This window comes from Ictidomys tridecemlineatus, chromosome 4 (assembly GCF_052094955.1).
Source record: "Ictidomys tridecemlineatus isolate mIctTri1 chromosome 4, mIctTri1.hap1, whole genome shotgun sequence".
Lineage (NCBI taxonomy): Eukaryota > Metazoa > Chordata > Mammalia > Rodentia > Sciuridae > Ictidomys > Ictidomys tridecemlineatus.
In genome coordinates this window covers 190,035,904-190,048,390 of record NC_135480.1, presented here as the reverse complement: position 1 = coordinate 190,048,390, position 12,487 = coordinate 190,035,904, and the positions used below count along the sequence as shown (strand labels likewise).

The window sequence follows — 12,487 nt, the reverse complement described above, 5'->3', positions numbered from 1 at the left end:
AAAGGAAAATCCAAGGGAAAATAATCAGCCTCCTTTGTGCCAACATAGAGAAGCATCCAATTTCTCTTAGGGAAATACAATGGGCTGGTGTCCATCTGAATGTCTTCTGTTCTGCCTCTGCAGACCGCTGTATCCAGGCCCGAGGTGGAGGAAAGTGCTAAGTCTCCAGGTAGGTGATCTCTGACCCTCATGCAGAGAGTGAACCAGGGAACAGTGCCTTCCAAAACCATTAGGGACTTGTGCCCAAAGATTGCATGAAGAAAAACAACATCGAGGGCTTTCGGTACTCTCTATAAGCCCTCTGGCATTACACATCTGGTGCTCTGCCCTGGGCAATGTGCTGTGGCAATGTCACACAGATGGCAGGCAATGAGAAGCTCTCCTACCCAATTTACTTTTTCCCCTTCCAACTATCTTTGTTGCAGAGGGAGGTACACATGACCAAATTGTACACAATTTTGAGTTGCATGACCTTGGGTCAGGACCTAGTCTTACCATGAACTTTTGTACAAATGGCCTAAGCAACCAAAAGAGGAAGCAGTGATGTGCCCCTTACAGAGTGCTGCATGCAGGGGATGCAGGTGGAAAAGGCTCATTTACTGATAACGATCTTAAGGTTATGAGGACGTGAAGGTTGAAATGGAATAACAATAATAGGGTGTGAGTATGAAACTCACATAAATATGAATCTGTGTTTGTGGTCCATCTTCCAAGCCCAGGAAGCCATCTCACCTTCCAGTTAGGATAAGAATATCTTCTCTGACTCTGCACATCCTTGACTTCTCACTCCAGAATGGAACTGACTCATCTTTCCATTGTCCTCCAACCTGAAGGACAGACCTGGGTTTAAAAAATAAGAATTTCCCTTTGTCCTCAGTTCAATCCCAGGAATGAGTGATGAGTTTCTGTGTTCTCTTCAGGGCAAAGAGAAAGTTTCCTCACCTGGGCTCCAGCATCATCTATCTCCTTCCTCATTGCTACACCATCTTATGACAAGTTCTGTCACCTGATTTCCACCACTGTCACATATGAATGTGTCATCCTGGAGTTCGAGGATCTTCCCGGATTGCTGAGGAAGATTCATCCATTCACCAAGAATCAAAGGCTTTCTCTAAATTTCTCTCTTTGCCACACCCAGGTCAACTCTACATGAAGAAGGTCTTTCTCTACCCCTTCAATAAATGATCAGCCCTGTAGTCCTGTGACTCGTCCTTGTTCTGGGAGAATGTGAGGCTAAAGTGGGAGGATGAGAGGACCTCCTGGTCCCAGCACCAGAAATCCTCCTCCAGTGTCTCAGAGTCTACTCTGTGTTTCAGGATTCTCCCTTCTCCTGCAGTAATCCTCGGACCATCCTCCCAAGTCCCCTGAAGGCTGCTTGCGATTTTATCTGCATATTTTTAGTGACTCCCTAAGACCCTTATGTGTACTATAAGAATATAAGACTTGCTCCATAGTTTCATTGCTGAGGTTGGCTTTGAACTCGCGATCCTCCTGCCTCAGCCTCCCAAGCGCTCCATAGTTTCTTTATCTTAGAGTTCTCTTTTTCAGTGTGGCACCGAGAGAGTGGCTGTGGTGTGACTGACACCAGCTCAGTGTGGTTTGGTCATGCCTTGTGCAAAAATAAAGGCTCGTCATCATGGGCATGAAGGTTAATGAGAGAACACTATCTACATATTTGAAGCTCCCTGTATCTTTCTGTGTCCCCAGAAGAAGGCTTAATCAGGTTCAATTGTATTCCTCCTCAAATACTTGGTCTGGTTGCCAAAATATGGCAAAAGGCTATGTAGAAGGCCCACCAGTTATGGTAGCATCCTCATCCTCCCCACTCCTTTTGAAACGGGTTTCACAATGTTGTCCAGGCTAGCCTCAAAATCCCTTGCCCAAGCCTTCCTCCTACCTCAATCTCCTTAGTTCAGGCACATGTCATCACAGCTGGCCTGCCATTCCTAAATGATGGCATTTAAGGGACAGGAAAGCTGAGGCCCAGACTGCATGTTCCAATCTCCCAGAGAATACTTAGGAAATAATAACAATAGCAAGAGCCACATTGATGATGGGAAACGGTGGGCAGTACCACATGCCAAGAAAATACAGCCCAGATAAAGGCATGAAAAGCCCCTTGGCTATCTCCAGATCAAGACAGCTCACACAGAGACCCATCCCTTCAACTCCAAATATTTTGTGCAAATGAGGCATGAAATATTAAGAACACTCAAAGACAGAGGGGAATGTCTATAGATCAGAAGCAGAGCAATCCCTTTCTAATGAAAGAAAAGGGGAAACTACGTGGGAAACAGAGAGTAAAAGGGGCCGAGCAATTCTGTCCTCTGGGATCTGAGGACATATCTGAGCCAATGATGCATGTTTGGGGGCAAGTGTCACAAAAGCTAGGCAAGGGTTTAGGCTGAAGATGCACCTCCAAGGTCCAGGAGGTGAGCCAGAGAGACCCACCCCTAACTCCAATGGAGTTGACAGCTCCTCTCCCCTACCTGGAGTCACAGAAAGAGGCTGTGGGCCTGTGGTTGCAGAAGCAACAACTTCCAAACTTTAGGAAAAGCACCCCTTAATCTCCTGGGACTGGCCCCACTCTCACATTTAGGCTTCAGTGTTTTCACAGCTGGCCTGACTCTCATGGCTGGCTCTAGATCGTTCTTCTGGACATGAACCATCTCATAAAACACTAACATGAGACAAGGGCACTCTGAGATCAGAAAAACAAAATACTTTTGCAATCCACTAACATGATTCTCTCCTGGGTAAATTGAGTCAACTCCTTCTCTACCAATTGCAGATTTATGCCCGTGTATCTACATTTCTTGTACATAAGCTTTATTGAGCTATCCAATCATTGAACTGTCCCTGCAATTCTTTTTTTGTTTTTTACTTTTATTGGTTTTATTTTTTTAAAATACATGACAGCGGAATGTATTGCAATTCTTATTATACATGTATACCACAATTTTTCATATCTCTGTTTATATATAATGTATGTTGATACCCAATTCAAGTCTTCGTAGTTGTACTTTGGATAATGATGTCCATCATATTCCACCATCCTTCTTAATCCCCTGGCCCCTCCTTTTCCCTCCTACCCCTCTTCCCTATCTGGAATTCTCGTATTCCTTCCATGTTCCCCCTCCCTATCCCACTATGAGTCAGCCTCCTTATATCAGAGAAAATATTCGGCATTTTTTTTTTTTGAATTGGCTTAGTTCACTTAGCATTATCTTCTCAGCGCCATCCATTTACCTGCAAATGCCATGATTTTATTCTCTTTTAATGATGAGTAAAATTCCATTTTGTGTGTGTGTGTGTGTGTGTATATATATATATATATATATATATATATATATATATAATGTTTTTTATCCATTCATCCACTGAAGGGCATCTAGGTTGGCTCCACAGTTTAAGTATTGTGAATTGTGCTGCTATAAACATCAATGTGGCTGTGTCCCCGTAGTATGCTGTTTTTAAGTCCTTTGGGTATTGTCCAAGGAGAGGGATAGCTGGGTCAAATGGTGGTTCCATTCCCAGATTTCCAAGGAATCTCCATACTGCTTTCCATATTGGCTGTACCAATTTGCAGTCCCACTAGCAATGTATGAGTGTGCCTTTTTCCCCTGTTCAGAGCCACAGCCAAAGGGGCCCCAGCAAACTTCCAGCTGCCAGCAAACTTCCAGCTGCCAGCTGATGATTGGCTCACAGCGGCCCCAGCAACATCTAGCTGATTGGCTCCTCTGTGGTGATGTTCACTGGGCTGTTTCCCTGCCCTTCAGACTGCCAGCTGATGATTGGCTCACAGCGGCCCCAGCAACATCTAGCTGATTGGCTCCTCCACGGAGCTGCTCATTGGGCTGTTTCCCTGCCCTTTCAGACCACGGAGCTGCTCATTGGGGGACTTCTTTGGCTCTGCCCACACGACCCAGCCAATCGACCTCAAGAGCAGGAGGATTGTGGGAGGTGGAGAGGCTTGGGTGGGGGAAAGGCTTGTGGGAATCCGGTGGTGGCAGTTGGGCTCTGAGGGTTTTTTTCCTGAGGAGCTGTTTTGCTTGGCGTTTGTAGTTCTAAAAATAAAGTTAGTTTCTTTTGACAAGTGGCTCCTGAATTGTGCCCAGCCAGACTGCGGCATCCCCACATCCTCGACAACACTTATTGTTGTTTGTCTTCATAATAGCTGCCATTCTGACTGGAGTGAGATGAAATCTTAGAGTGGTTTTGATTTGCATTTCTCTGATTGCTAGAGATGATGATCATTTTTTTTCATATATTTGTTGATTGATTGTTAAGCCTGGAAAGTCAGCCATAGTCTAGATCAGCCTCTATGATCTGCCCACTCTTTCCTTTACTCTAATGGTGGCCACTTTGATGACATATAAAACAACAGATTTGGGTGGGATGGGTCCTTCAATCTTGTCTTCACCAGTGGTCTCCCTACCTGTCATGGTAGCAGATTTATCTCTTACTAAGCCTGGACACCCACTTCCTGTCACTGCTTATAATGCTTCACTTTGGGATCCCGAAACAGCGACCTTCAGTCAACTTCCAGCGAAGCTGCAGGTAGGGAGGGCATCTTTAGTGATGCTCTGTGACTGTGCCCCTTCACTTGCAGCTTGGCTACCTCTAGCCCCAGCCCCTCCCTCTTGTGAGTTTTGCTGAAAGCACAAGAAACTGCCAACACCACACCAGACTTTCAACACCCTGCTTTTTTTTTTTTAATCTAGTCCCCAGTTCTATAGCCTGCGTCTTCTATAGAACAGCAAGCAAATGTTTGAACAAAGGTTTTGCTAACATGTAACTAGAGGTAGCAGCTTTCCAGGCTGTGATAGCTGAATCTCTCTCTCTCTCTCTCTCTCTCTCTCTCTCTCTCTCTCTCTCTCTCATTCTTTTTGTACCAGAGATTGAACTCAAGGGCACTCAACTACTGAGCCATATCCTTAGCCCTATTTTTTTTTTAATTTTATTTGAGACAGTATCACTGAGTTGCTTAGCACCTTGCAGTTCCTGGGGCTGGCTTTGATCTGCCAATCCTCCTGTCTCAGCCTCCCAAGCATGTGCCACAGCGCCTGTCAACACCTGAATTCTTCAAAATCTTCTTCCAGTCAACTGGCCATGCATTTTGATGTTGGATACATCGCCTCATCTAGAAAGTCTCCACCACATGGCGTTGTCTTGAGCCAGCCATAGGCTGTGTGTGTGACCTGTGAGCATTTGAGCAGCTGAGGGGATTGGAGTGATGCTGCTGCTCTGACTGGGATATGTGACATATGTGTCCTTTTTGCTCCTTCTGCCTATGATCCCCACGCAGCTTGAGATGGGCGTGACTTTCCAAGGTGTCAGTCAATCTGCAGATCACAAGACACCACCAAGTAACCCTTGCTTTATTTGGGTTGAACTTTCTCGAATGTCCTCCCCTCAATAAGTTGGAGGGTTTCAGGCATGCTCTCTCTTTTTTTTTGTCTGTCTCTCTTGCCTCCTGTGTGGGAACTGAAGTAGCGGAGCTGCCACTGAACACCAAGAAAGGCATTTTCTGACTCTGTGTGGTTATTTAGTAGCCAGCCCAGTTCACCTGGAGTGACCCTGACTCATTCAGTTGCATGTCACAGCAGGGCATATTCTTTGAGCTAGCCCGGGAGCTAGACTCAGCTAATTAGAATTGTGATATAGCCAGACGCTCCACTTATAAATGGAGATGAAGACCTAGGTCAATAGAGGGCCTCAAAAATGTGGAGTTATTTGAATTCTATAAAGAAAAAAGCCTGAGGATGTTTGTTGGTTAGTTTCCTTAAAGTTAAAGACACAAATCTCAATCCAATTGAGGTAGATACCCCTTATTATGTACATTTTGCTTGAACATTCCCATGACACTGAGACATTGGGACTTTATAACTCAGCATCCCCTCCTGCCCCAGGTTCATAGCTATTAGTCTCATGGTCATAAACAGTAGTTGCTTTTCTTTGGAAAGTGTGGTCTCCTTATGACTGTGGTGTCCTCGAAGAATAAATGAGTTCTTTTTTTTTTTTTTAGAGAGATTATTTTAACCCAAATGCAATAGATCAATACCATGAACATATTGATTTGATGACAGATTTCATTATCAGCAAGATAATGTGTATTTTCTTCAACAAGTTAAAGTGAAGGTACTAGTTTTCTCTTATCATAATTAAATCTCAAAAAATTATGAATGATAAGTACAGTGTAATACCATATATAAAATTTACATAATACAGAGAACAATGCAAGACATTATTTATGGAGACCTATATTCAGATTCTCTCACCCATGTCCTGCACACTCGGGTGATAGAATTTGGGTTTCCTCTGGGTGAAACAGGCTGGCTGGGGAATAAAAGTTAAGAAAGAGAAAATGGCAAGGAAACCACATATACAGGAAGTAATTTAGAAAGCAGGGATGTGATGGCTCTTTGATCTTAGGGATCGAGTGTCCACACTGGAAAGAGAGCGAAAGCCAGTGTTTGTTTTGTTTGTATGGAGGAAATACCAAAGGTTTTCCATAGAAGTTCTTCACCAATTAAGGTGGGCTGTAGGGACTCTGGCTGTGGGTATGTACAAGGCAGCATTCCTCTGGTGAGCAGAGGTTAACAGGTGCCCTGTTATCCACACTTGGAATATTCTACAGTTTCTCCCTTGTGGGAAGCCATTCTCGCATGTGCTTTGAGTTACCTCCCTGGCTGGGTGTGAGGCGCTTAGACACATGGTGTCAGAGCCTTCCCTTCCCTGCCCCAGGTGCGAGGGCTTGTCCATGTGGGGGCGTGCCTGACCACTGACCTGAAGACCAATCACTGACCCTGACCTTGGAATGCTCCCCCCTCAACCTTCATTAGATGGAATTTTCCCTTGAATTTTTTTGTTCCCCAATAAAAGCTCACTCCCTGGCGTGTTTCCCTCTCTCTCGCCAGCCTCTCGTGTCAACCTCGCTACCGTATTAGGTGGCTGGAGGCAGGAGCTAGGAGGAGCTGTCTCTGAGCTGGGCATAAAAGGTAACTGAGAGTCATGTCTCTTTAATTTAAACTCAATAGTTAATTTCTATGCTTCGAACCTCTATTATGAAGCTAGCGTGCTGGGCACGTGGTTGACTCCCTGGACTAGTAAGATCACTAAATCATGCTCAATGACTAGCTGCTATGGTAATAGCCTTGGTGAGGAGGCTCTGTATTAGAGTCTTATCAGTCTTGACCTTAATCTCAGACACTCAGCTTTTGGGATAAAGGAACTCTCTCAGACAACACCTATGTGTCACTGCACCTAAACCTGTGCACATAATAGTAAATTTATACAATGAGCAATATATACCAATGATGTCAATGACCTAATGAAACTGATGGATATAAAGTTGGCAGCTCAGATGAGCAGCCCTTTTTACTTTGCCCCTGCACCTTGTTTACTTTTGTCTTTGTTTTTCTTACATCTGGCACTCAAAACGGAACCCTGGCAGACAGACGTGTTAACAGGGGAAGGGAGTGGTTTATCATCTGGAAGAGGCTTTTGACATGCATCTTTCATGGGCTGGTACCTTTCTCTACTGGTAAGCTATGGGAAATTGCCTATCTGATGCTGTCATTGAGCTGAAATTTCATATTTACTTCTCAAGGCTGGACCTACCATAAGTAATGCTGACCTTGCTGCTTTGCTGGCAGAAATAGATTCTCTTTGCCACTGGTACCAAGAAAGTGGTTCTTTATATTCAAAAAATTGGGAAGATACAGGTAAAAACCTTCAGGAGGAGCCACAAGCTCCTGTGCCTGTGCTGCGTGTTTGGTATCTTTGTCGTGATGCTATTTCTGAAATTTCTATTGCTCAGCAAACGTCTCCTCCACCCAGTGTTAGATCTCCCCCAATAATGACCTCTACAGAGCTATCTCTGCACCATCCCCCTTTTGTTGCCACAGCTAGCTCCAGCTAGATCTTGCTTAAATGAGTGCTTGAGGCAAGTGGTGGTGGAGGAGGGAGAAACACATCCTTTAGCCATCTGTCCTATTAGGCTTGGTCCCACTGACGAGGCAGAACATGAGCAGTTACCTTTTCCTGAAGTTAAAGAATTATGACATACTGTTTAGGAAAGTGGCATAAATAGTAGTTTTACCCTCAATATGATTAAGGGTCTAGGAATGGGATATGCCTTAGTCATTGTAATTGGAAGGCGTTAGTTAAAATGGTTACTTTTCCTGCTCAGAATACTGTGTTTTTGCAAGAGTGTTCTATCTTGGCTTGTGTCCAGGCTGAAGATAATGCTCAAGGAAACATAAACATTAATCATGATGATCTTTTCAGAGTTGGGCAATGGGCTGCTTTACATCAACAAGCTCAGTTGCCTGTCCCTGCCATTGCTCATTAGAACAGGACCCCTCTAAGTCATTTGCAGTAATCCAACGAACTCCCAGAAAGCCCTTCATAAATTTTGTTAATCACTTAACCAAAGTAATAGAGCAACAGGTTGATAACTTCGAAGCTGCTAATATTTTAATCAAACAATTGGCATATACAAATGCCAAACAAGATTGCAAAGAAGTAATGAAGTCTATTCAATTGTATTCTACTTTGTCAGATATGATAAAGTCAAGTCAGAATGCAGGGATGGAAATTCATAAAGCCGCTTTGCTTGCTACTACTTTAAACCCCCTGATAATTATGTTAAAATTAAAGGAAACGGGTCATCTTCAAAAAGGGGGAACTCAGAAACATCCCAAACAAAAGTGCCTTATATGTCAAAAAGGTTTTCATTAGGCCAATCAATGTCGATTTAAAACTGATATGTTGGGAAACCCATTTTGGGTCCATCCACGATGCAAACCCAGGCAAAAAGAAGGGGAATCCATTTTTCCAACCCATCCCTGACAGGAATGCTTCCAGTTCAAACAGAACATCTTCCAGATATCCTTTCGTGCCACTAGAGGGAGCGCTGGCATAGATTTAATTATTGCTAAAGATGTCCAAGTACAACTTCCTGGGGAGGTATGTAAAATTGCCACGCAGATTCAAGGGCATTTACCGAAGAAAACTCTTGGATTAATTTTGCCTCGTTCCCATATTGCTAAAAAAGGAATAGTCGTCATTCCTGGGATGATGGATTCTGATTATACTGGTACAGTATATATCCAGGTGTGGTCCCATATGCCTTTAAGCCTCCCCAAAGGATCTTCTATTGCTCAATTGATTGTAGTCCCTTATATTCCAGCTCAACAACCTTTAAATGAAAGGGGAAGTACAGGGTTTGCCTCCACTGTCATTGGAGGAGCATGTTTTCCAATCACTGAAAGTAGACCTTATTTGACCCTTTGATTAAATGATCAGCCAATTACAGGACTGTAGATACAGGTGCAGATGTCACCATAATTCCTCTTTTGGTATGGCCTCATTCATGGCCACTTCAAAAGGCTGCCCTGGTCTGGGGCATAGGGGGCAGTAAAGAGCAGGTATCCAAGAGCTTCCTGGGGTTGCGATGTTTGGCTCCTTCCAACACACAACAAATCATCAGTCATATTCGACCATATGTTATGGCAATACCTTTTCCTATATGGAAAACTTCAAGTGTCTGAGGAATTGCCTTTTCTTGTAGGGGCCTCTGCAGTTCTGGCTGACTTACCACTAAATTGGAAAGTTACCACCTCTGTCTGGCCATAGTCAAAGGAAAAGGGGTCAGCTGCAGAGGCCCTTATTCAAGAACAATTACAATTGGGACATATAAATCTTCTGCTAGTCCTTGGTGTACACCCATTTTTGTTATAAAAAAGAAATCAGGAAAATGGAGACTATTTCAAGATTTAAGAGAAACTAATAAAGGTATCCAACCTATGGGCCCACTCCAATGTAGATTGTCAAACCCAATGTAATTCCTCAAAATTTATCTCTATATGTCATTGATTTAAAGAACTGTTTTTTTTATTATTCCCCTCTTTCTTGATGATTAGGAAAAATTTGCCTTTACTCTCCCCATTTTTAATCATCATAAGCCTGCTAATAGCTTCCATTGGAAAGTTCTCCCACCAGGGATACTAAACAGTCCAACATTATGTCAATATTTTGTTAATAATGCTTTGCTCCCTTTGCATCAGAAATTTCCTCACTTACTTGTTTATCATTATATGGATGATATTTTACTTGAAGGACAAAACATCACAGATGAAATTCTACATTTGTTACAGGAAGTATTATTACAATACTTAGAATAGAAAAGAAAACAAAAGAATAGATAAGGTTTAATGTCAAATCCCTATCAGCTACTTGGGACATACATTACTTCAAAGATATTCAATTCCTCACATCCCAAATTTAACCCTTATTTCTAAATTTTCCTTGGCTCACTTACAGCAATTTCTAGGACATTTGAACTGGGTATGCCCTAATATTCCATTAACTACTGATATGCTGCCTCCTTTTTTCCAGATATTAAAGAAACAACAGTACCTTTCATCCACCCTTTACCTGACTCCTCCTCTAAAACAAACTTTACAAAAATTAATAAGAAATTGTCAATAGTAATGATGGATCGACTTTCTGTATCAAATGTGCCAATATTCGTAGTAATTTTCATTGGAAAACCCATGGTTTTGCAGCAGTAATTGTCATTTATAATAAGAAATTATATGTTAAAATGTTTATACTCTCCTCATTTTTCAGGCCATAATGTTTTGCATTTTGCTGATATGTATGCGCAACTGGTTGCTGATGGCCACACTAGAATTTTATCCCAACAGGCACAGACATTCATGTTCTATACCTTACTTATGGAAAAACTTTACATCTCCAATGCTTACAATTCTCCTCCTATTATCAAGCTGTATTAACAGATATTTTTTTAGCACCAATTACTTTTCATAGGCCTCATGATAGACTCTTCTCTTTGATATGTCAGTTATACATTCCCCCTCCTCCTTGATTTCTACTATTCCTCTTACAGATGGATTGATGACATATAGAGATGGAGGTGAACAAAGAAGGGTAGTATCTGTTTTTACTAATGAACTGGCTATTATACCCTGCCTCAAATCTCTCCTCGGTGAGCTGAATTAGCCGCCATTATTTTGGCGCTGAGATTATTTCCTACTACTTTAAACGTATTACAGATTCTCAGTGTATAGCTAAACTTGTTCCTCATATTTATGTAGCTGTGTTATCCCTTCATTTGGATTCCAATTTACTCTCTCTTTTTTTAACTCTTCAAACTCTTTTACAGAATCATACATCCCCTATCTTCCTTGATCATATATGCAGCCGCACCAGGATTCCTGGACCTCTGACATGGGGTAACACTGAGGCACTACTGTGAGATCTTTTTATCCTTTATTTTCAGATGCTGTAGAATCTCATGGATTTTTTTCATCAAAATGCCCACTCACTAATGAAGATGTTTTTCATTTCTTCCCATCAGGTTCATACCATTGTTAATAACTGTTCTCACTGTACACATTTCCAGGCTCCTAGGTGGGAATCTGTAAATCCACAAGGCCTGCATTCTAATGCACTTTGGCAGAAGGATGTTAGCCATTTCCCTCCCTTTCATCTTTATTCTTTTCTCCATGTTTCTATCGGCACTCATTCTGGGTTTATTTGGACTAGTGCCTATAGGTCTGAAAAGGTATCTGCTTGCATTTCCCATTTATTTCTCTGCTTTGCCACTATGGGCAAGTCTGCTTGGTTAAAAACAAATAATGCCCCTTTATATACATCTCATGCTTTTGCACAATTTTGTACTCATTGGAATATAATTTTAACCCCTTGAATTCCTCATAATCTTATTGGACAATCCTTGGTTGAACAAGCACATTGTACCCTGAAGATATGCCTCTTAAAACAAAAACAAAAAGGGGACCTAGCCTCTCTCATGTTAATAATGCTTTAAATATTACTTTATTTACAGTTATGCACTCAACATGCAATATGAAAATGATACTCACAATTGGTCATCTGCCTTGGATAGACACTTTATTTCCAAACAACTATTGCCAAAAATGTATGTAAAATACAGGATTCCACCAGATCCAGGGTGGCAGGATCCTGTGCCTCTGAGCACATGGGGAAAAGGATATGCTGCTGTGCTTACACTAACAGGCCGGTTTGGATTCTGGTTCAGTGTGTGAAAACTGTCAATAACAAGTTGGCATCAAGGACTTCACCACCCAACCCCCAAGTTTCATTTGACCCTGGGTGAGAAGGATTCCACCAAATAAAAGGATGATCTCTCTCCTTGAAAGAGAAGGAACACCACAGAGGGCCCCAAGATACTCGACCTTTGATGACTTACGGAGGATAAAAAATCATTAATTGCTTCAGATCAACAGCTGTTAGCTCAAATGGGATTAGAATGCAATCAGGGAAATTTGGTTACTGCTTTGTTTGCTGAACTTACATAAAACTCTGTAAATGTTTTGACTCTTCTGATAATGTTCTGCTGTTGTACCCCAGCTATAGGGAATCCAGTTAAATCAGACTCCTTGACTTCTAGAGCCCATTATAATATCTGGGTTTG

At 42.3% G+C, this 12,487-nt stretch overlaps 1 protein-coding gene across 2 annotated transcripts in view; it reads left to right on the top strand.

The window, feature by feature from the left end:
- Positions 1 to 1,196, top strand: part of Zfp37 (ZFP37 zinc finger protein) — a 45,045-nt gene extending 43,849 nt beyond the window's left edge. The window contains exons 5-6 of one of the 2 annotated variants that reach the window (XM_078047977.1): positions 124 to 169; positions 921 to 1,196. In XM_078047977.1, coding sequence (XP_077904103.1) covers positions 124 to 161 — 38 coding nt within the window. In that variant the 3' untranslated portion in view covers positions 162 to 169; positions 921 to 1,196. Of the gene's footprint in view, positions 1 to 123; positions 171 to 920 lie in introns of those variants that run through there. The other variant, XR_013438234.1, reaches the window with a different exon arrangement.
- Positions 1,197 to 12,487: the final 11,291 nt, after the last annotated feature.